This window comes from Ostrea edulis, chromosome 10 (assembly GCF_947568905.1).
Source record: "Ostrea edulis chromosome 10, xbOstEdul1.1, whole genome shotgun sequence".
NCBI lineage: Eukaryota > Metazoa > Mollusca > Bivalvia > Ostreida > Ostreidae > Ostrea > Ostrea edulis.
Genome location: NC_079173.1, coordinates 13,639,974 through 13,667,039, shown reverse-complemented (window position 1 = coordinate 13,667,039; position 27,066 = coordinate 13,639,974). Strand labels below are relative to the sequence as shown.

At 34.9% G+C, this 27,066-nt stretch overlaps 1 protein-coding gene across 1 annotated transcript; it reads right to left on the bottom strand.

Moving 5' to 3' along the window:
• Window positions 1–5,825: 5,825 nt before the first annotated feature.
• On the bottom strand, window positions 5,826–24,023 carry LOC130050975 (glutathione S-transferase LANCL1-like). Its single transcript, XM_056152025.1, has 9 exons — window positions 23,608–24,023; window positions 21,468–21,585; window positions 20,215–20,431; window positions 17,857–18,001; window positions 15,730–15,870; window positions 13,678–13,863; window positions 12,084–12,260; window positions 7,075–7,147; window positions 5,826–6,027 (listed from the first exon to the last, which is right to left on the bottom strand). The coding sequence occupies exons 1-9, from the start codon at window positions 23,680–23,682 to the stop codon at window positions 5,948–5,950; spliced, it is 1,212 nt and encodes a 403-aa protein (XP_056008000.1). The 5' UTR covers window positions 23,683–24,023; the 3' UTR covers window positions 5,826–5,947.
• Between the last annotated feature and the right edge of the window lie 3,043 nt (window positions 24,024–27,066).

The following is a 27,066-nucleotide window of genomic DNA, read 5'->3' as shown; positions in this document are numbered from 1 at the left end:
TCGAAGGCGTCATACCATTGAAGCTATCTAACTCTATTGCTGATATTTTAGTAGTCCGGTTTTCACATTCTTAAGCATTGACACCTCTGGGAGATAACTCTTAAGATAAATTTGATAACCTTGTTGTGAATAACTTGTATTGATCATGAGCTTATTTGTCAAACCTTCATACCGGGATGCACCTAGAATATACAAACTCAATATGACACTAAAATAAAGCATTGCAACGTTATTTCCTAGACAGTAGAGATAGAAATGTTTTGTGCCTGTATAAAAATTGCAAACGGTGATTTGCATTTTAGCTTACCTGAGCTGAAAGATCAAGACTTCTAAACACCTTTTGTCTGTCCGTCTGTATGTAAACTTTTTACATTAAAGCATGCACGTTTTTCAACAGTCTGTTGGAATAACCATAAACACGAATTGTGCTCCTTTATTAGCTGACCTGTTTTTATATTCTTATGAGGCAGACATTATTAAAAAACACGAGAAGAAAAAATATCTAGCTGTGGACTTCAACTCCACATTTAGATATCTCGACGAACTTTTATCTTTTAACAATAATCATTTTCATTGATATGTCGATTCGATATATCCCAGTGAACTGGAAATAAAAGACACCTCAGTCTTCCACATCTGCTTCGTACTTTGATATTTCATTGAACATAGATGCCAACGGCAAACAAATACCTCAATTTTATGACAAACGCGATAATTTCAGCTTCTCCATAATTATGCAGCAATAGTCCATTATCACCTGCATATTTTGTTTATTTCTCTCAACTTATTCAATACACAAAAGCTTGTTCTGCGTGTGATCAATTTTTTAATCACCTTGGCCCTGTTGTTTAGCTTTTGGAATTTTTAAAAGAATTTTACAATCTTTATTTCCACGACAAGTTTTGAGCCCCTATTATGGCCTCTACATAGCCCCATAGGGTAACGATATAACGACGATACAGTATCACAAGATGACAAAGCATAGCATTAAATGTAAGGTCTTGCCATAAGAAATGTATATAGAAAATATTAAAACTCTTCCTTAAACATATCAGAAAATATAGACTAGATTAACCTTTCTTAAAAGTAGAGCAAAATCCAAGTTCAAGATTACAAGGTCAAACATTTTGGTACTAAAACAAAGGTCGTCACATGAAATATGAAAGATGTATCGCTCACCATTCAAAAGTAATGAAAAAGGTTAAAGGTTCCGTTATAGTTTTGAAATGTAGATCAAATTCCAAAACCAAAGTTACTACATTTAATAGTTCAGGAGATATTACCTTGGTTAGTTTATGGCTGAAATATTGCCAAAACCGCGTAAAATCATAGACAATCAATCTTAAAAGTAGGTCAAACTCAAAAGGTACAAAACTTTGATCTAATAGAAAGGTTTTCGCAAAAGGAATACAAATATCAAATATGAGAGCCCTATCGTTCACCATTCAAAAGTTATAAGAGATTCAAATCTCTGAAAAACAGGACAATAAAATTAATACGCCCCATCCCAACTTCTGTCACAGTGTCAAAACAATATAATCAACACAACTTAAGATCATTTGTATTTTGATATGATTTAGTGTGGTCCTGCTCATCTTGAAAAGCATGTTTTAATTTCCTGTAAATTCCCATATCAAACTTTAATCTTCTATCATGACCTCACCTACACTCGGGGACCTCTGAAGTGAACAAACTTAAATTTGCACAACATGAAGATACTTGCATATCAACATCATTACTCATGGCACTACTGTTCTTGAGAAAAAGAGTTTCAAAGATTCTCCCTATGTATTCCCATAGATACATGTATGTACCAAAATTCTTAACCTTGTGGTTTGACCAATGTTTAAGAAAAATTAACCTATTCAACATCTCCTGTACTATTTAAGGTAGTGTTTTCATAATTTGCAAAGATTTCTTTTCGTAATGCCATAATTTTTATACATAATCTTTGACCTTGTGATTTTGACCTTGGAGTTTGACCACGATTTCAAAACTTCGACCTTACTCTCCACTTTTGAATAGCGAGTGATGGGACTCTCGTATGTCACACATACATTCCTTATACACATTCTGTATGACAAAACCTTGTTCACATCAAAACTTCTAGCCTTCTGATCTTTACCGTTGACCTTCTTTTCAGAGAATGTAACTTATTGAAATTTTCCTCAACTATTTAAGGTAGGGCTGTCATAGGTTGTAGACATAATCTATATGACAAGACCTTTTATGTGATACGATAGTGTAAGATGAAGATAACGAACAGTGATCAATCTCATAACTCCTATAAGTAATACAAAATAGAGATTTGAGATTGCAGTTTGACTTACTTTTTAAAAAAGGACATATTTTGTATGTAGATTTCTTTTATTTCATAGCATTATCTTTGACCTGTTTCAAAAACATGACCTCTTGAGTATCTTCTTAACCTTTTAAAAAACAGAATTGATATTTTGCATATATCCTCTATGGCAAGACCTTGTGATACCATTTGATCTTGTGACCTTCACCTCCTTTTTAAAAAAAAAAATAACCTATTCAATATTTCCTGAATTATCTAAAGTGGAACTTTAATATTTCTTATGGCAAGACCTTAACTTCATATCATGATTTATATAACCTTGACCTTCCCCGAGAACAGCCAAGTCACGTTTGTCACATTGGTGTTGTGACATCCCCATATCGTGTGAATTCACCTTCAGTTATGTCGGGACCCTTTTAACCTTTTCATGGAAATAAATATTGAAAAAAATCTTTAAAATCACAACAGCCGAAGGTAACTAAGATATCGATAGGTTAACTCAGGTAAGAGTTGTGGCCCATGAGCCTCTTGTTTAACAATACCATCATTGATTTGTTCTCCATATATTACATAATCCAAAAAAAAAAAAAAAGAACCACTCATAAATATTTGACACATGATTTACATTCTATTTTAATACCATTGCAGTCATGCATTCAATGTTAAAAAAAACAACTATGAAATTATTTTAGCTTGCGTTGTGGTCCAAACAAAATATTTTCAATTTTCCCCAGATGAAGTGAAAGTTTGTTGTCTATCAACCATTTAAGACAGCTTTCTAGCTTAGATGATAATGTCTCAGCATTTAAAATGAGAGAATAAAATGGCTGTGTCATCTGCATACAATAAAACTTTACATTCAGGATCAATACTTGCACAAAAATCATTCATATATATACAAGTGACTCCCGATGGATCGAAATCCGATCTCTCGAAGTAAGATCATGGTTCCGGGTTTTTTTTCAATATAACTAAGCAGATTTACTCTCGATCTCTCAAACGTTCAATCTTTGGAAGTGAAGTTTGGGTCCCATAAAGTTTTTCTGAACCTCTCACCAAGGGGTCATGTGTTTCACAGTTTTGAATGAGGATGTCATGCTCATTGTAATTATGCGTAAAGTTTTTATGCCAGCTGTTCAGGATAGAAGACAACTTATAAAAAATTATGTCATTTTTAGTTTCAGCCCTACTCTTACATTTGTACATAACATGTCGAACAATGGCAGTTACCATGAAATTCACAATTTTGGCTCTCAACCCCATAATTTGCTTCAATTTGAAAGTAATTTTGAAGCAAATTCATGCAGTTTCTGAGAAGAAGTAAACTTGCTCAAAAGTTAATGATGCACAATGGATGGGCTTCATACATTGCAATATTAACACAAGAGATGTTTGTAAAACACATATGCCCCCCATGGCGCAAAATTGAAAAGGGTTATACACACACATCATTTAATTGAGAGTAGTATCATCAATTCAAAATATTGAGCAGACAATATCTTCCTATGTCAAGAGTGGATTTACCCAGTGACCTAAAAATCAATAGGGGTCATCAACTCCTGATGATGTACCAGTGTACCAAGTTTGATGTCTGTCAAGCAAAGGGTTCTCAAGATATTGAGCGGACAGTATATTCCTATGTCCAGTTTGAACCTTGACCTTTGACCTCAAAATCAATAGGTGTCATCTTCTCATGATGATGTACCAAGTTTAATGTCTGTCAAGCAAAGGGTTCTCAAGATATTGAGCAGACAGTATATTCTAATGTCCAGTTTCACCCTTGACCTTTGATCATGTGATCTGAAAATCAATAGGGGTCGTCTTCTCCTGAAGATATACCAGTGTAACAAGTTTGATGTCTATCAAGCAAAAGGGTTCTCAAGATATTGAGCGGACAGTATATTCTAATGTTCAGTTCGACCCTTGACCGTTGACTATGTGACCTTAAAATCAATAGGGGTCATTTTCTCCTGAAGACGTATCAGTGTACCAAGTTTGATGTCTGTCAAGAAAAGGGTTCTCAAGATACTGAGCAGACAGTATATTCCCAAGTCTAGTTTGACCCTTGACCTTTGACCATGTGACCTCAAAATCAATAGGAGTCATTTTCTCCTGAACATATACCAGTGTACTAAGTTTGATGTCTGTCAAGCAAAGGGTTCTCAAGATATTGAGCTGATATTATATTCCTATCTCCAGTTTGACCCTTGACCATGTGACCTCAAAATCAATAGGGGTCATCTTCTCTTGAAGACGTACCAGTGTACCAAGTTTGATGTCTGTCAAGCAAATGGTTCTCAAGATATTGACCTACTACCTATCCTCTTCGTGCCCGGTGGCACATAAGGCTGATACCAGACCCCTGATGTTGAGTTTGGTTCTGGTTTTCAGTTCCTGTAACAAGAACTTTTTTACAGGGTGGAGCAGTTAACACCCCACCAAACCTCCTCACTGTTGGGCCGGGTTTTCTTTCAGGGTTGTCCTTCCCGTTGACGATTGCAGTTCCCACTACTTTCGAGCTCTATCTACCCGGATTTTCTGTCTGGATTTACTTCCATAGCCTTTGACTTTCCCAAGCCACCCACAAGGCAGTGGGGCTATTTTGCCTATAGCTGGGGCAAGGTTGGTGAGTGCTAGGGCATATCCACACGCCGGTGGGCCTACACACTGCACCTCTAGGGTCCTTGCTACTCCGAGATCCTTTACAGTTTAGCCTAGGATGCTAGACCCTAGTTTACCGTGTGCTGCCGCTTGGAGGCACTGTAAAAGTCTTGGACTGGTAGAGGCTTTGTACTGGCAAGAAAGACTGACGCACTCGGCTTTCCTTTCACCTACAAGTAGGTTAGCCAGCGTCAGAAGCAGAGTCTTCGACTCCCCCTGTACTAGACACATATCCAGCCCCTTTGGCATTTGCAGTATCCATGTATTACATGTCTACCACTACCACTAGTACACCAAGATATTGAACGGACAGTATATTCCTATGTCCAGTTTGACCCTTGACCTTTGACCATGTGACCTCAAAATTAATAGGGGTCATCTTCTTCTGAAGATGTACTGATGTACCAAGTTTAATGTCTGTCAAGCAAAGGATTTTCTAGACATTGAATGGTCAATATATTCCTATGCCCAGTTTGACCCTTGACCATATGATCTCAAAATCAATAGGAGTCATCTACTCCTTAAGATGTACCAGTGTGCCAAGTTTGATGTCTTTCAAGCAAAGGGTTCTCAAGATATTGAGCAGACATTATATTCCTATGTCCAGAGTAGATTGACCCTTGACCTTTTGACCTGAAAAACTATAGGGGTCCTCTTCTACTCATCACCAACCCACATATGAAATGTCATTATCATCAAGTGAATGATTCTCAAGATATTGAGCGGACAACATGTGGTCTACCGACCAACCGACCGACCAACCGACCGACCGACCGACTGACAGGTGCAAACCAATATGCCCCTCTTCTTTGAAGGGGGGCATAATGAGTGAATCAGATGACTTATAAAAAAAATTCACAAAATGTCTTCACAATTTAATAACACAATGAACACTAACAAGAATGCACACACCACTACCCTTTCCCGATGCTGTGCGCAAAGACAAATGCAGAATTTCTCTAGTATTTCTATTTGCAGATAAAGTCATGTGATTTCAAAAGCTGGGAAGCCTGCATTTTCTGGATTCAAAATGTCACTCATGAAATAAACAGTCCCAGCCATACCTAGAAAAGACCAGATGCAACATTTTTATGACAGTCTTGACAACTGATGCAACAAAACATTAGTGTAGAAAGTTCAATACCAGTTGGCTAATGAGAACATTGAAATTCAATGCTGAAACGTTAGTTTGTGTTTGGAACACCTATTCCCAAATTCAGAAATTCATCTTCAGAATTCCTACCCTTAAGAAATGTGGACCTGAATTAAATTTGCATGAATTCAAAACATAACCATTGTGGTTTGTGGCTTTGTGTAAATGATCAATCAATTTTGGGTCTACAGATCCTAGGGATAAAAGTCATCAATTTGTATTACTAATTGGGTTTTTTTTCCCTCGTTATTTATTTATTTATTTTTTTTTGTTGTTGAAGCATTCCCCATGCAATATTTGAACATGTACAAATATGGAGATAAATTATACCATAAAATTAATTAAGACAAGCACATTTTACATGCAAACTTTAACAAAGTCCTTAATAAACATACATTACATGTATCATTTGTTTTTGTTTTGATTTTTTGTCATTTTATTAAAAAAAATATTACTGTACATAATGTATATCAAAAATAGATTTTCAAAAGCAAGCTGTCTTTGTTTACATTGTGTGTGTGCATGTGCATGCATGTGTGTATGACAAGTATTAGCTGTGTCATTCTGTAATTTTGAAAATATCAAATACGGTCCTTAAAATTCTTAATCACTCATCATCTATGGGATCCTAGTTGAGTGTCAAACACAAAGCAAGTTTTCATTAATCAACTCTCAATTTCAGAATCACAATTTACAACTTGGCATTCTTTATTGAAATCATGTTAGAGAATTTATCTGCTGTTTATGAGAACTGAATATATCTAAGAGAATATCATAATTTCAATTATCTGGAAGAGTGGACCAGAAGAACTAAACAGATGATTGAAAGCTGTGGTCCTGACATGAGAAGCAGGCAATAAATTATGTCTACAGATGATTGACAGCTGTGGTCCTGACATGAGAAGCAGGCAATAAATTATGTCTTCAGAATAGATACTTGCAAAACCTATCCACTCACCTTCAAAGAGAGAATAGGGAGTATCCGGAAATCTGCAGTCATGTTTCCCATAATCACAACACCATTCTGCAAACTGAAATGTGAAATACATGTAATACATTATCACTCATTTTCAGAGCCAGAAGGAGTGGATACTTTTCTTTATCTTTTTTATTTTGTTACTGTATAGGCAGATCCAAAAAACTTTTAAGACGGAGAAGGGGGGGGGGGATCCAACAGGTATAATTATGTGTTTGATGACTGCCCTTGAAACTCTCAAAGAGAGGACCCCCCCCCCCCTTTCTCTCTCTAAAGCTTGTTGTATCATTTAAAATATATTTCAAGCCAATTTTCACATTAGTTGTAGGACTTCTATCCATTTCTAAACAAGCATTTCCAGAGCACAATTTTAAAAAAATACAACAGTCATTGTCTGGGTTCCCTCCCCCCCCCCCCCCCCCCCCCCCCCCCAGAGATCCTTAAGTTATATCATTAATGGGATTAACTTAGGTGGAAGAATGACCAATTCTGTAACATGTACTGTACATTGAGCTCAGTTGAAGTCCTTGATGCATGGTAGGGGGTCCAGGAGGCAAATCCATTAAAGCTCAATATTACAGTAAAACCCGGTTATAGCAGACATACTCTTAATGAATTCATGCTTATAAGAAAGCGATTTTCATTCTCTGTAGTTTTAAAACATATCATAAACTTATTACATATACAAATGTACATGTAACAAATCATGTTTATAACATGTCAAATTGTTCATCCTTAGCACTTCCCTATAATGGTGTTTTACTGCATCAAAATTTTGCTCATTCAGTTTCATTTTCTCTACTCAAAATTAGGGTGGCCTGGACCCCCACCCCACGCTCCCCTCAAGATATGCCCTTGTATCAACATGCAAATATTTTGTATTGTTTTATCATTTACTTTATAGCTTTTGCAGGTCTTTTATTGGTATATTGTCATTGATTATTAGTACAAATATTGTACAGCGCATAGAAACTATATGTAATTTTTACGCTTTATAAATGAATAAAATAATAATGATAAATACAACACAAATGTTTAACAAGAGGCCTTTGGGCCATATTGCTCACTTGTTTAGTTACAGCCCCCCATGTAAAAACATTATATCCCACATGTAGATATTACCCCACTAAAACATTATATATCCTACATGTAGATATTACCCCACTAAAACATTATATATCCCACATCTAGATATTACCCCACTAAAACATTATATATCCTACACGTAGATATTACCCCACTAAAACATTATATATCCTACATGTAGATATTACCCCACTAAAACATTATATATCCCACATGTAGATATTACCCCACTTATACATTATATATCCCACACATAGATATTACCCCACTAATACATTATATATCCCACATGTAGATATTACCCCACTAAAACATTATATATCCCACATCTAGATATTACCCCACTAAAACATTATATATCCCACATGTAGATATTACCCCACTAATACATTATATATCCCACACATAGATATTACCCCACTAAAACATTATATATCCTACATTTAGATATTATCCCACTAAAACATTATATATCCCACATGTAGATATTACCCCACTAAAACATTATATATCCTACACATAGATATCACACCACTAAAACATTATATATCCCACATCTAGATATTACCCCACTAAAACATTATATATACCACATGTAGATATTACCCCACTAATACATTATATATTCTACACATAGATATCACCCCACTAATACATTATATATTCTACACATAGATATTACCCCACTAAAACATTATATATCCCACATCTAGATATTACCCCACTAAAACATTATATATCCCACATGTAGATATTACCCCACTAAAACATTATATATTCTACACATAGATATTACCCCACTAATACATTATATATTCTACACATAGATATTACCCCACTAATACATTATATATTCTACACATAGATATTACCCCACTAAAACATTATATATCCTACACATAGATATTTCCCCACTAATACATTATATATTCTACACATAGATATTACCCCACTAAAACATTATATATCCCACATCTAGATATTACCCCACTAATACATTATATATCCCACATGTAGATATTACCCCATTAATACATTATATATCCCACATCTAGATATTACCCCACTAATACATTATATATCCCACATCTAGATATTACCCCACTAAAACATTATATATCCCACATCTAGATATTACCCCACTAAAACATTATATATCCCACATCTAGATATTACCCCACTAATACATTATATATCCTACATCTAGATATTACCCCACTAAAACATTATATATCCTACACATAGATATTACCCCACTAAAACATTATATATCCTACACATAGATATTACCCCACTAATACATTATATATCCCACATGCAGATATTACCCCACTAATACATTATATATCCCACATGTAGATATTACCCCATTAATACATTATATATCCCACATCTAGATATTACCCCACTAATACATTATATATCCCACATCTAGATATTACCCCACTAAAACATTATATATCCCACATCTAGATATTACCCCACTAATACATTATATATCCTACATCTAGATATTACCCCACTAAAACATTATATATCCTACACATAGATATTACCCCACTAATACATTATATATCCCACATGTAGATATTACCCCACTAAAACATTATATATCCCACATTTAGATATTATCCCACTAAAACATTATATATCCCACATGTAGATATTATCCCACTAAAACATTATATATTCTACACATAGATATTACCCCACTAAAACATTACATATCCTACTCGTAGATATTACCCCACTAAAACATTATATATCCTACATCTAGATATTACCCCACTAAAACATTATATATCCCACATCTAGATATTACCCCACTAATACATTATATATCCTACATCTAGATATTACCCCACTAAAACATTATATATCCCACATCTAGATATTACCCCACTAATACATTATATATCCTACATCTAGATATTACCCCACTAAAACATTATATATCCTACACGTAGATATTACCCCACTAATACATTATATATCCCACATGTAGATATTACCCCACTAATACATTATATATCCCACATCTAGATATTACCCCACTAAAACATTATATATCCCACATGTAGATATTACCCCACTAAAACATTATATATCCTACACGTAGATATTACCCCACTAAAACATTATATATCCCACATGTAGATATTACCCCACTAAAACATTATATATCCTACACGTAGATATTACCCCACTAAAACATTATATATCCTACATCTAGATATTACCCCACTAAAACATTATATATCCCACATCTAGATATTACCCCACTAAAACATTATATATCCCACATGTAGATATTACCCCACTAAAACATTATATATCCTACATGTAGATATTACCCCACTAAAACATTATATATCCCACATGTAGATATTACCCCACTAAAACATTATATATCCTACACATAGATATTACCCCACTAATACATTATATATCCTACACATAGATATTACCCCACTAATACATTATATATCCCACATCTAGATATTACCCCACTAATACATTATATATCCCACATGTAGATATTACCCCACTAAAACATTATATATCCTACACATAGATATTACCCCACTAATACATTATATATCCTACATCTAGATATTACCCCACTTATACATTATATATCCCACATCTAGATATTACCCCACTAAAACATTATATATCCTACATGTAGATATTACCCCACTAAAACATTATATATCCTACATCTAGATATTACCCCACTAATACATTATATATCCCACATGTAGATATTACCCCACTATGCCTACACTAAGAACCTCAATCTACTCTTTATTCTTGGACATCAATTTGACATTCCATACCCTTATGTAGATTTTGAGATGATTTTTACAGAATTTTTCTAGAAATGACTTAGTAAAACCCTTTCTGCAAACCTGTCCTGAATCGGGGTTCATGGTGAGAATAAATTTGAATCTAAACTACAAGAGGGTGTTTAAATTTCAATCTGAAAAAGTGTACTTTTGTGTCTCTTGAGAGAAACATGTTGAAGAAAATGAATTCCAATACATGTATATTCGTGTGCAAAACTTTACACCCCTGTTGCAGTCCTGATCCCATAATGGGATGAATAAATCTGATGATGCCTGCGTATCAATTTAGCATTTTCTATTGAATGGTTCTTGCTGAGCAGCCGATTTTTTAAAGATATTTGTTACAAACACATTGAACTTCTTTCTGTGCAGAATGTGAATAAACATGCAAAGCATGTAAAACTAGCAACTTTACAAACTGAATTAAGTGAAGTAGATGCAGGGTGAAGATAACGAACAGTGATCAATCTCATAACTCCTACAAGCAATACAAAATAGATAGTTGGGCAAACACAGACCCCTGGACACACCAGAGGTGGGATCAGGTGCCTAGGAGGAGTAAGCATCCCCTGTTGACCGGTCACACCCGCCGTGAGCCCCATATCCTGATCAGCTAAACAGAGTTATCCGCAGTCAAAATCAGTGTGCCAAGAACGGCTTAACAATCGGTATGAAACATTATTAGTGTTTACTAGATATTTGTTTTCAGAGCTTTCCCGTATTCAGAAACTATGTAATATTGCTTGAACTTTTTTCAAATATCGATCAAAAAATTGCTCTAGGTGCATATGTTGGTAAATAAGTATCAATAAATAGTCTACAGTAAGGAAACTTTAAAACATGCCTGAATATTGTCAAAAACTGTAAAATTTGGAACTCTTCAAAAAGAGGAGGAAAATTTAGTTTGTAGGAAGTGTCTCTAGAGACAATTGCATCATCAACATGTACATATGTAAAATACAAACTCGCTGTTTTGGTGCAATATCAAGTTAAGATTAAATGAAACCAATTTATGCCAAGTCCCCTTCAGAGGGCCATGAGGCCCTGACGTGATACCTTTATAGCTCTGTGTAGGTAAAGCTTTTCTCCTGTCAGGTTATACATCGCTAAAAAGCTGTAACCATTTCCTGCAGTCCCGTGACAGAGTCCATAACCTTTCTTTAAAATGCCCCGTGACCAGATGACATTGGCACAACGTTTCGCAGCGTCCAGGTATTTACTGTCAGAATATTTCTAGGAAGAATTATGTGTTGCAATGAATCCCTACTTATAATGAATTCCTTCTTATAATGAATTCCTTCTTATGCAATGGTTTTCGTATACATAGAGGCTCATGATTAGAAAACCATTTTACAGAAAAACTAATGAAGAAAACCATAAACTAATATAGTTATATGTACATATACCAATGATTATTTCATTTTGCTTAACTAATACACTGAAGTTCAGAATTAGGGAACTGTTTTACAAAATAACTTGCAGTATGAAATAAGAGGCCCATAGGTCTTATATGTCACCTGAGTATCATTAAAAGTATCACTAGTCCAAAGAGCTAAACTTCCCTTTCTGAATATAAAACAAGATGTGATCTTAAAACTTAAATGCCCCCAAAGTGCCTATACTGATGAAATACTTGGCATATACTGTATATGCATGTATGGAATATAAACACAAAATGACTAATTTGGACCTGTCCTAGAGTCAGAACCCTGAAGTTGCAAATTTTGCAATTTTGGTATATCCTTTTCTACTTTTCCTAAATATGCATTCAGTTTTATACTGTATCAGCAAACTTAATTTTGTTTTTAAAATGATAAAAACAATAATCACTATAATATTTTAGGCCCCACCCTGGAACTAAAACCTCTACCCCAGGAATTGAGAAGTTTACATTTTGTTAGCAACCTTCCTGCTGTACATCGATCACTATACATTTAGTTTTTCTTACAGATTTGCAGTTGTACAGAAGACATTTTTTAAAAATTCGTCAATTTTTGCCCCTTTCCCAATGCCATAGGGGTCGAGGAGTCCTACCAAATTTGGAAAGAATTGGAATGGTAGTTATCAAGATGAAGTTAAAAATGTTAAATTGTTAACGCACGGTGATGGACATTCAACAATTGCAATAGGTCACCTGGCTCGGATTTCTCGAAAAAATCTTAAGTAAGGAATGATTAGCGGATTTTTCCAAAAAAAAGTACATAGTTTGAAATCTGAGCAATAGCATTTCATTTTTTGACACATACTGTACTCATTTAGCAAGTGTACCAATTATAGGGATAGAAATTTTGGCTCTTTCATTTTTGGCAAATTTTTCTTACCAACTAAGAAAAATGTCATTTTACATTTCCAGCACATCAAAATTACCCAATATTCAGTAGTCTAAAGATTGTTGTTATCAATTAATTTAAATTCGTGTGAGAATACCACAGGTACTTGACACCAATATGATGTAAACCAATCAATGACTACAAATATCATGGTGGTTTGACGTCAAGGTTCAATATCATTAACATTGACATTTTTTATTAACACGTACATGTAAATCTCACGAAAACGTTCAAAGAAAAAGATGGATTGCCAAATTAATGATACTCTGAATACTACCGAAGTATGTATCCGAAATTTTTTGGATGCATTTATAACTTACTTTGTATGCCTGAATGAACATGTAGATCCACCCAGGAGCTCCATGGCACCAATGAACTAGCTTGTCCTTGTCAATGCTGGTAACAGAAGATGGACAATTTCCAGAAGGAAACTGAAGGGACAACATATAGTCTACAGTGGGCTTCACCAGGGAGTCTATCTCAGCTTGCAGAGATGGCTTCTTTATCTGATAAACAGGTAATGTAACAAGATATGATTATAATCTACCGATTATAAAGTCTCCCAAAGGAAGCACTGGCTGTATAAAGTGGCTTTATCTGAGTACTACTATTTTCCTCCCTTGACAAAATCCATGCCAATTTTAACTTCATTGAAAAGATCTAAATCATGAAGGCTTTGATTTTGAAATTTTTTAAAAACTCCCCATTTTTTTCCTTCAGTAAAACTGGTATCACTTGGCATTATCCCTAGTTTGTAGGTTCCAACATCCTCTTATCATTTTGATGATCCCATGTATCTATCAGTCCTGGTTCAGAAGTTATACCAGTTTATATAATCAAGGTCACTGGAGATACTAATTTGTAGGTCATTACACTCTTTTATCATCTCTGAAGATTCCATGTCTATATCAGTCCCAGTTCTAAAGTTATACCAGACTTATATTTATGGTCAGAGGTCAAGGTCACTTGACCTTGATACCAATTTGTAGATCCCATCATCCTTTTATTATTTCTGAAGATTCCATCTCTTTAACAGACCTAGTTTTTAAGCAATACCAAGTTTATGATCTAGGGTCAGAGGTCAAAGTCACTGGAGTCACTTGACCTTGATACTAGTTTGTAGATGTTGCCATCTTCTTATCATTTCTGAAGACCCAATGTCTCTATCAATTTCAATTCTAAAATTATATGAGTTTGTATGTTCAAGGTCGGTGGTCAAGATCACTAAAGTCACTTGACCTAAAATTTATCTGATATATCTATTAATTGACATGTTTTTCGAAGATGTTATCTGTAGATTTAAAAAAATATTAGCAAATAACGTTTACAATTTTCATAAATATATTTTCATTTAAAAAATCCGAACATCTATCTGAGTCGTTTAGGCATGCTTTCTTAGATAATTATTCACATCATACATTAGATAACAGCAAACGTTGGACTCTAGAGTATCTTATTTGCAAACAAAGTACCTTTTTTATAATTCAAAGAAAAATCACAAAAAATTCATGTAAAATATTGAGAGCTTGTATCGCTCTTTTGATGGCAAAATCATACTTCATAAAAGATGTTTTAACGAGCCAATAAATAATAATCTAGTGTAATGAGCTACCGTAATCTGATCAACACTTTTAAATGTAATAATTATCTAATCTGAAAAACAGTTAATGTAATAACTATATAATCTGATAAACAATGTAATGACTATTTCATCTGAAAAAATAATGTAATAACAACTTAATCTGATATTAAACAATTAATGTAATGACTCTTCCCTTTAATAAACATCTGATAAAATATATCTATTTAATCTGATAAACAATTAATGTAATGACTCTTCCCTTTAATAAACATCTGATAAAATATCTATTTAATCTGTTAAACAGTTGATGCAATAACTATTTACTCTGATTAACAGTTGATGTAACAACTATTTAATTTGATAAACAGTTGATGTATAAACTATCTAATCTGATTGGGGAGAGGGGGGGGGGTATTTTTTTTTACCTATTCTGTAGTATTGACATACCTATAGGTTCAAATACGAGGGACTCGTACACCACGATTAATTGAAATATTTTTTTAAAAATTACCACAAATTCAGGTCCCCACACAGAGCATGCATATTTTTCTTAAAACATAAAAATCTGACCCCATGAAAATAAATAATTCGAAACAACAGCAATCACAAAAGACATTCTGAATCAAAATTGATTTAGCCACTTAACTTCCAAATATAAATGAAATATTTCCCACCAATGCTAGATTGTATGATTATTCATAACAAAACCAAGAAATAATTATTTGATAAACTTCGACAACAACCTGTCTACAGAAGTAGATACAGTGCAGATTATCCCGGTGAAACTTACCTGTAGTAGGATGTTCAGGATGCCAGCCATTCCATGAGCTGCCCCGAAGTAGTACTTCTCATGCCACTGGTACATCAGAGGATGTTGCCACCGGTCTCGCTTGGCTAAAACTTGTCCAGATTCTAGCACAGTCTTCACAATCTTTAGTGAAAAATTATTTCTTGAAAATATATATGTATCACTTTAAATATAAAGTTACTCAAGAGCTGATATCCTACTGGTATTTTTCATATTTCATTATATTTTTACTGCAGATATAACTGAATAAGTCTGTGTGTACACCTGGCTGCTAATACAATGTACATACAAACATACCTGGTAAGCAAGCAAAAGTTTCATTCAAGCAAAAATTAACAAGAAAGATCATGGTTTTCACAGTTTTGAGTTTATGGATAGCTTTACATTGTCACATGTACCTGCAATGTACATGTATGTACATTTAACCCTACAAGCTACTGAAAATTGTGACTATATACAGTTTTAAAATATGTATAATTTAACAGTAAGAGGTGAATTGAAACATCGACTTAACAAAGTCAGAAAGAGTCCCGTATGGATTATACATGTACATGTATCCATCAAGTGTTCTACCACTGAACCACGTGTATCTGGTCAGACAGGTGTTATACCACTGAACCCTGTGTATCTAGTCAGACAGGTGTTATACCACTGAACCACGTGTATCCGGTCAGACAGGTGTTCTACCACTGAACCTCGTGTATCTGGTCAGACAGGTGTTATACCACTGAACCCTGTGTATCTAGTCAGACAGGTGTTATACCACTGAACCATGTGTATCCGGTCAGACAGGTGTTATACCACTGAACCACATGTATCTAGTCAGACAGGTGTTCTACCACTGAACCATGTGTATCCGGTCAGACAGGTGTTCTACCACTGAACCACGTGTATCCGGTCAGACAAGTGCTCTACCACAGAACCATGTGTATCTAGTCAGACAGGTGTTCTACCACTGAACCCTGTGTATCTGGTCAGACAGGTGTTATACCACTGAACCACGTGTATCTGGTCAGACAGGTGTTCTACCACTGAACCACATGTATCCGGTCAGATAGGTGTTATACCACAGAACCATGTGTATCTGGTCAGACAGGTGTTCTACTACTGAACCACGTGTATCTGGTCAGACAGGTGTTCTATCACTGAGCCACGTGTATCTGGTCAGACAGGTGTTATACCACTGAACCATGTGTATCTGGTCAGACAGGTGTTCTACCACTGAACCACGTGTATCTAGTCAGACAGGTGTTCTACCACTGAACCACGTGTATCTAGTCAGACAGGTGTTCTACCACTGAACCACATGTATCTAGTCAGACAGGTGTTCTACCACTGAACCACATGTATCTAGTCAGACAGGTGTTCTACCACTGAACCACGTGTATCTAGTCAGACAGGTGTTCTACCACTGAACCACGTGTATCTAGTCAGACAGGCTCTACCACTGAACCATATGTATCTGGTCAGACAGGTGTTTTACCACTGAACCATGTGTATCTAGTCAGACAGGTGTTCTATCACTGAACCACGTGTATCTGGTCAGACAGGCTCTACCACTGAACCATGGGTATCTGGTCAGACAGGTGCTCTACCACTGAACCACGTGTATCTGGTCAGACAGGCTCTACCACTGAACCATGTGTATCTGGTCAGACAGGTGTTCTACCACTGAACCACATGTATCTGGTCAGGTAGTTGAATAAGCCTGGTTGGTATAACAACTTTTGATATTTTCTGAATATCATTTGCCATAGAAAGTGCAGTCATCTAATTAATATTAAAATAAGTCTTAGTCTTGTAACTCCACAACAACAATTTTGAAAATCAAAATGGATTGTTCTCTGACCAATCCAAGTATTCCAAATAAAATGTATACAAATCTTTTCATTGGGCAAAAAAACTCAGTTATCCTGAGCCATAGAAACTGCTTATTGATGGACAGATGAATGAATAGATAGGCAGATGGACAGACAGAGTGAATGCTATAGGGAACCTACCATATGACAGGGCCCTAAAACTTTACTCACCACATCATCATACATGCATTATCTAATAGCATCTGTACTGTACTAGTTTTAAAAGTATTCAGCAAGGGCATTCATTTACCTTTGCAATAATAGATTTATCAAATGCATCTTCACCAAGTTTCTTTTGCACAAACAGGAGGGCATATAGATATCCCACTCTGCCATTGAAAAGTTCATCCGGCAAATGATGGTTTGATAAAACCTCCGCACTGAGATCAGTCAACCTAATCAAAAGATGTGAATTAATGATTGTGTGCATAATAACTAAAATTAAATCAATATGTATGTGCATACATGTATAATCAATTACAATGCAAGTTTGCACATAATTACTAATGTAAGCATATAATCATAATTATCATGTATACCTGACATTTGTACATTACTAGATATCATTCCGCTTTGTGGCATTATTTGATAAGTTCAAGGTCCATAACTCTTTTTTAAAAAACTGTCAATTATATAAAGCTCAAAAATCAATAGTTGCAGGAATGGACAAAGAAAATCTTGAATACTGTCAAATACATGAAATTTGTTATAGATCTAGTTTTAATTAGGGATTTCCTGACCTTGTTTTAAAAAGAGTTATGGTAGGAAAAAAACAACCAAGTATGAAAAAAAAAAAGAAACAAAACAAACAAAGGGCTTGTCACAAAAACTGCATTATATGAAATACAATGTAATATATGAAAGCCCTATCATGTACCATCCAATTATAATTTCAAATTTCAAACAGACAGACAAGCAGGACGAAACCAAATTGCCTCCTGACTTTAGTATCAATGGCAAAAAAAAAAGCAAAAAAACAACTTGAATCCACACAACTTTGGAACACTTGCATTTTGATACGCTTTATGATTTGGTCTGCATCTCCTTCAAAACAAGTCAAGAAAGCCCAAAGTTAAACTTCATCTGTATCCCATTGACATAAGTTCATCAATTCACTAACTGTAGGGATATCCAAAAAAGTCCCAAAAACTGTAAATGTACAGGTGCACAGGATTATTCCCCTATAGAGGGGGTGGGGGTGGGTAGGGGGGGGGGGTTAATCATTAATAACATGACTCCTGATGACATTAAAGAAATAAATGTCATTTTTGAAAATACTGGAGGGCATGAACTGTGATATTTTAAGCTAGCATACTTCATGAAGCACATGAAGCATTGCTGTTCATACTCTCACATACTTAGTGCAGTATTGATCAAGATTCATACCCACATTGTTCACATTCATGAGGAAATGGCTATCATTTTAATTGGTAAAGATATTGAAGGAAAACATCATTTGAAATGTATATAATGACTGGTGACATTTGTACAAATATACTGAGGGTTTTCACTTCAAAACCTGGGGCCTCCGTAGCTGAGTGGTTAGAGCATCGCACTTAATATCACACGGCCTCTCACCTCTGTCGGCGCGGGTTCGAATCCCGCTTGCGCCGGTAAGTGAGAAAGTTTCCCAGTTTACTTTCGGAAGGTTGGTGGTCTCTTCCTAGGTGCATTGTATCTGGGTTCTCTCTTCCACCAATAAAAACTGGCCGACACCAGATAACTGAAAAATTGTTGAGTGTGGCGGAAAATATCAATCAATCAATCAATCACTTCAAAACCACAAAGCAACTTCCTGAATAAAAATATTTATTCCTACCTGTGTTGTATCTTTGTAGTGACAATAGGAATCTTTCTCACAAATCATTCCATATTTATGGATGCATAACAATATTTTTTCTCCATAAATTTTCTTAAAATGTCTTGCGAGACTTGCATAAATGAAATCATATATGTATCTTGAAAATACCAAAAACTGCCTAAAAATAAAAATGTAAGAATTTAAGGCTGAACAATTACACCCCTTATCAATCTGTCTAAAAAATACGTATATCTAAGGGATCAAGCAAAAAATATCTACTGTATATCCTCGCCCATAAGTCGGTTCGCCTAAAAGTCGGTTGTATAATTTTTAGATTATTTTGGAGGGAATTGCCATTGACCCATTTATAAGTCGGTCTAACTTTTTTCAAAAATTGGTTGATAATTTCAAATCAATGCTCTAATGTTTTTACCTGTGTTTCAAATAATATTTTGAGAAATGCGCCAATATTTGATATTTTTTTCTCGACAAATCAATTTCATATCAATACTCTTATGTATTTATCTGTGTTCCAATAATATTTTGGGATATGACATCCATATTTCATTTTTTTTTCTCAACAAATTAAATAGTTACTATTTTGTTTATTTCGTACATGTTTTTATCGTTTAAAAAATACTAGGCTATACATTACGCCGTCCAGAAAAATACTAATCTTCTTAGGACACTCCTATAAGTCGGACATAGAGTTTTGGACCAAAATTTAACTCCAAAAAATCCGACTTATAGGCGAGTATATGCGGTAATGACAATATAGTCCTGTGTCTACATTTAGATGTATGTTACCTTTTAAGATATTTTTGTGATTTTGAGGGTTTGCCAAGCAGGGAGTAGATCACAGCAGCCAAGGCTAGGGGCCCACCATCACCACACAGGAATGTGAGTTTTCTCCCCTTCAGATGATGTAACGGTCGCTTGATGTAATCCAGTGATGTGTTGAGAAGTGAGACGTCTCCCTTGTTTGAGTTTATCTCGTAGAGGTGAAAGTAAAGTAAAGCAATTCCTATATAATACAAAAATAAAAATCATAGTACATAATTTTATGTAATATTTTATTCTTTATATCTTAAAACATAATTAAACAAGAGGTGCTGTGAGCAATGCTCACTAAGAATACCCCCGCTTACCCCAATCTCCCAAAGGGTGTTGGTAATAGGTATAAACTACCTCTTTTCTGAGTGTAAAAAACAAATGGCATGACAAACCGAACCATATTGCTACTTCGATGTCCAGTGCGTGTGACCTTTGACCTTTTGACCCCAAAATCGATAGGGAACATCTTCATCCCATGGGTAGTCCATATGTATGATATGGTGACTGTAGGTGGAAAAGATAACGCTTTAGAGCTCGGAAACCATATTGCTACTTTGATGTCCAGTGTGCTTGACCTTTGACCTTTTGACCCCAAAATCGATAGGGAACATCTTCATCCCATGGGTAATCCATATGTATGATATGGTGACGGTAGGTGGAAAGGATAATGCTTTAAAGCCCGGAAACCATTGCGTCTACAGACGGACGGACGGACGGACAGACAGACGGACAACCCGATTCCAGTATACACCCCCCCCCCCCCCCCCCCCCCAACAACTTGTTGCGGGGGGTATAAATATATATACATGTATCAGTATGATCAAAGTTTCAACATGAAAGTAACTAGATTTGAAAGAATTTAAAGGATAGCTTGTAAAGGAAAACTTAATTGGTACAAACAAAAAATGTATATTTTTTGGCTTAGTTTGGTTGCAAGAATTACAACAACAAAATGATCCTAAAAACATAAGAGACTTGTAAATTTCCTATGATGTTCAAAAGTTGAAAACTCTTACCCCTCTCTATATTACTCTATAAATTTTCCACACTGTTTTGGACTAGCTTGATTTATATATATGTAAATCATACATTCCATAAGGTAAATTGTTTTCATTTTTAAGATATATAATAAAACATAAATTTAGTTTTCATTTTTGACCAAAAACGTTTGTAGCAAGTGTTGTTAAATTGCAGGGTCTGACAGATATGGATATGATTGCACCTACCTCCAGAGCCGGTGTAAACAGAGTAATCTCGATCATCCTCTTCTTCTACCCCACTTCTTACAACCTCAAGCAGTTGCTGATATTTTTTTGTAAACCTCTCTTTATAAGGGTCTATAAGCTGTAACACAAGAAAAGCATACATCACAAAGCTATTGCAATCAACAAATTAAATACCATTCTCTTTGCAACTTTCATCATTTGAGGTGTGAAATCAGGGTCATATGATTGTCATGATTAAAAGTTTTAGATTCTTCTCTCCAAGAATATGACACTGGAATATTTTCATTATTTCCTTCAAACACAACTAATAGAAGACACACATTTATTCTACTGGACAACACAGTTGTTACAGAGTTAGCCATCATCACTTTGGCAGAAAATGTCAAGCCTGAAGAGATTTTATCATTTAGCCATGCATTGAAATTTTCCTACATCAATAACGAATACATGCCCGTGCTAGTATCTGTTGCTGCCGAATTTTGTAATGTGGATCCGGAGAGTTTGTTACACTGTTTATTTCTGCCATTGAACTTCTACTCCTTGGTTTGACAAAGACTAATTGATGTTAAATCAAGTTTATTCATTCCTATCGTCATTTGGAATCAAAGTTAACAAGTTTTGAAATGACTTGATAATTAAGAAATACATATTTAGCAATTAAAAAAAAGCATATCTCGCTAATCTGGCAGAGTTTGTTTAAGTGTCGCCTTTTGAAACCTCACTTTCAATCTTATTTTGAAGCGAAATATCCTATGAAAATGTCATGTCCTATACAAGTTGATTTACTATAAACTGTCAAAAGCTGTGATATCAGATGTCTGAAAAACTGTGAAATAAAAACACCTTAACATGTATCATAAATAATAGGGGGGAAAATCCAATAAACACCAAAAACACATTCTGGAATATTCATCGAATCATTGGGAGGAAATACAATGGACCAGACCAGGATTCGGACCCAGACCCCTGAATCCCGGTGCTCTACAATTTGGCCACCCAATGAATATTCAAAATGCTTATGTTCAGTGGTTAAATGGTAAGCATTTCCAAAATACACAAAGTATTGTCAGAAATATCAACACTTTCTCCAAGTATGAGACTTGGGGGAGTTGTTAATCAAAATGTTATAGAGGGCGAAGCCCTCTCACAGCCCAAAGTGGAGCTCTCCTTATAGGTAACATGTATATATATCTTTAAAAGGAAATTATAGAAAACTAAAGAAAAATTAAACCATACATGTACCTATGGAACTTGAAAATTTGGGTCCAAATGGCGTCGATTCGAATACAAGCACGTGAACATGTTTTTCTCCATATTGAATCTCGTGTACCCAAGTTTACGTCATTCTGAGATGTTACATAAAATCCATAAAAGCATGCAAGTCTTATTTTCTTAATCATATATATATAATCACTCCTCGATTAACACAATTGGCTCCTATGTTTGTGAATTTGCTCAACAACGATGCTGAATTTAATATGACGCCACAATTCATTATTGTTTTCCACATTCAATGAAAAGGCAGATTAAATGTCTAGTAAAGTTAGGAGAATGCGTTAATAGAGCTCTGTCCTCACATGTTAGGTGCTAACATCGGGATGTTTTCTGCTCCTGTTATGGATAGATATAATCTAAAGATGCCAATATTATTTGCTTCGTCCTCAAAAATGGTCACTCCGAAAGACCCATTACAGATCTAGGCCATGCGTCTCTGATACACCTTTTTATGGTGAAGTTGATAACAGATAGAGACAAAGGCTAGCTCTCATCACAATTTTTTTTTTTTTTGGTCTTAGGTTAAGATTTAACACCATCTATTCTATATTTATACAAATGGTGTAAAATCTTAGAATGAGCCCCTGTCATCGTCGCTAACCACGGGTTATTGCTTCATTCTATTTCACAAACAGAATGAAACAATAGCTCGTGGTTTGCCGCAGGCACCTGCATTTCTGTCAATAAGTCGCTCAATAAAGCCAAACATCGAAAAATCCTACCCCCTCTATATATAAATACACAGAGAGGGGGTAGGATTTTTCGATATTTGGCTTTATTGAGCGACTTATTGACAGAAATTCAGGTGCCTGTGGGTTTGCGACGACTCAGTGCCTGTGAGTTGACAAGTAGCGTTGTCACGCACATTTGATATACTTTCCCTCTCCTTCTCATTTGGCTCTAAATCTTTAAACGGGTTTTGAAAGCTTCTGTCGTCCATTTCTAAAATCGGCCTAGGCAATTCAATTCATAGCATTTTATTTATATTTTTTCTATCTATCTATCTATCTCACGGGATACTCTCATCACTCGATAAATGTTAAACTATTCTGGAAAAAAATAAGAGAAATCCGGAATTAACGCCACATGGATATTTTTTTGTTTTAACTAGCAGTCGCTGAAGATTGCTGCACCTCATCATACCAGATATAGAATAAGCATGTTCACAGTGGTGGATCCAGAAAGGGAGGTTCCGGGGAAAATTTTGCTTAAAAAAGTTAAAAAAAAAAAAAAATTAACGCATTTTGAGTTATGCCCCCCCCACCCCCACCCCATTGAAAACCAAAATTGGTAGAACAACCCCCCCCCCCCCACACACACACACACACACACACTGACACCCCTTTCATAAATTTCCGGATCCGCCCCTGCCCAAACGGGACTGGAAGAAACACGATTCTTGAACAAAAGAGAGATAACAGCTCTCCTATTCTTTTTTTTTTTTTTTTTTTTTTTTTTTTTGCTTTTTTTTTTTGTTGTTGTTGTTTTTTGTTGTTGTTTTGTTGTTGTAGTTGTTTTTAGCTAAAATGATTTGAACCATATTGATGACTACTCAACGGCGTTGACAGGTCGCTAATTATTTACAATTTTTTAAGAAACAAGATTACAAAAGGTATGGAATCTTCAGTTTCAAGTGTTAGGATAAATTTACTGTATAAAACGATATTTGTTCTTTGCGATTTTTAAAATGAAAATGTTAAATATTGTGCGGTATCCTTCATGAAAGTGACCTGATACACTGTAATCCTTCGGATTCTAAATGATTATTGAGATGTGTTGTAAGTAATCACTAAAAGGTTTAGCCAGATGTAGTTATTGCAATTTCCCGGATCACCAGATTTATACAATGCCATGACCAATGAGAGGTTCAAGGATTCTGGCATTTTACCAATCTGGAGAATTTTGCTGAAAAGTTTGACTTGCACATCAGCACTAATCTTCATTAAGAACAAGGTATATACATGTATACCAGAACATTGACTAGATATTCTAGTTTCCTTCTTTAGAAGTACATGTAAATGGAAAATCGAAGAGCTTATTTTACATACATGTAACTTACAAATGTTTTAGTTTTAGTTAATGTTTATACTTCAATGTGTAAAGTTCAATAGAGTATGAAAGTGTTTAACGCAATCGATATTTGTATAGGCGACTCTTCCTCAGATTTCAAAGATTTCCATTTTCTTTTCTTTTTTCTTTTTCTTTTTTAAAGTTTGGATTTAGATCATAAAGCATATATAAAATGTGTTCTACTACAAAATGTGCTGCATGACAATGGTATGTACATGTACAATACAAATAGTGACATTCTAATATATGTTTTGGAGTTAAACAAGGAGACAATTTAAGTCCCTCTTTATTTAAGATTTTGTTGACGATCTACGATAAGGTAATTACTACATGTACAGGTAACCCTGTATCGTTAGGTGATATAATTTTAATCACATGTTCTTTGCTGATGATCTTGTTTTATCATCAAAATTGATCAGAGGCCTCCAAACTTTTAAAATAGTGTATGTGTAATAGGATTAAATCCTCGGTACCTAACGGCACCTCTTTTTGTAATAGGAGAGTTTGACCGTTTTGACACTCTTTGATATAATTGGTCACCCACACCTTTTTTATTACTTCCCAGGTTCTTTTAGATTTGAATTCTGTTTGGTCTTATTTTCGAGTATTTTAATATATGCTGTATTTCACACATTGAGTAAGCTGTAATGACATCACAATTCAGCAGACAATTACGTTTATCTAACAACACAAAGATAAGAAGATATTTGTACTTATATGTGATATCAAACTTAAAATGGTATTGTTGTAATAAGATCCATAACTATCCTCGTTGTTGAAACAAAGCATAACTTTTGTTTTTCGTAAGTTTACAATCACCTTCCATTTCATATATAGCAGGAATGATTTATATGCATATTATTTATGTTACCTGTCTCTGACTTTGTACAACCTTAATTTAGTTCTTAGTGAAATCTTATTCCACAGTTCCTGTAAATACTGACGTGTTCAAGCATCTAAACAACCTTTACCTTTCGTAATCTCGGTTAAGATTCGGTTTGGGTGAATACTTGGACTGATGCCTTCACCGAATCCTGGAGCAGTCCTTCATAATTCATGTCTGGAAACTTACTTTTAGCTTCGACTGGTTCTAGCCATTAAAGTACACTTAGGTGACACTGTTCGCAAATATCTTGGCATACTTTTATAATCAAATGGTAGTTTAAAATTTGCTTGTGCTGATCCAATCTCTACCCAGAGTTATCGTTCCTTACACTCACATATATAATACCTCTGTAAAGAACTCAAATTAACCATTGTTATTCCACATGTAAATCCACTTTTTTATGGCTAATAAAACTAAGAACTACTTTATAAAATATCAGGAAAATGTAGGACAAGCAACTATCTGTAGATTTTTTCCATTACTATATATTCTTCATGTACCTACATGTATGTGTAGGCCTAGTGCAATAGAACAATCCAATATCCGCGTCTCAACTCAAATCAATGCTTCTTGTGTCACAAAAAGACTTGACATCTACAGGATATTTATTCATTCACGTATATTTTTGTAACTGAAGTCGAAACCATATTTTATTTAAGAATACATGTACGTGCCATTTTACAAAAATGTTCGAGACGTTGACAGATGTATATGTGAGAGCAAGGAACGACAACTCTGGGTAGAAATTGGTGCTGATCTTGCAGCTAAAGCCAAGAAACCTTACTTTGTCCTGAAATATGAACTCCCCTTTGGCTCACATCACATCTATCACTCAACTTGTGGTTAAAACTATATGAATCTATTCTTGTTTCAGTTTAAACAAACTTGTTAGAAATTTGTATCTCCAATTTTGATACAAATTTCGATTCGAAATGATTCATCGTGAAAAACATTCTAGGCATGCACAACAAAACATCAGGCTTGGCTGCAAGTATTGAACTATTGTAAGTATATCACATTTAAGAAAGGTGAATATTACTAACAGTGATTAATTTCACAACTCCTATAAGCACTACAAAATTCAAAAACGTTTACGTGAGAAAAAATCTCTTGCCGTGGCCTTCAATGCGACATTTAGATATATTGACGACGTTTTATCTATTAACAATAATAATTTTCATTCATATATCCCTGTGACCTCGAGATAAAAGATACCTCAGAGTTCTTAACATTTACTTTGTATTTAGATATTTATTGCAAATAGATAGTAACGGCAAACCAACAATTCAACATTATTATAAACAGGATGATTTCAGCTTCTCCATCGCCAACTTCCTATATTTATGTAGCAATATTTCATTGTCACCT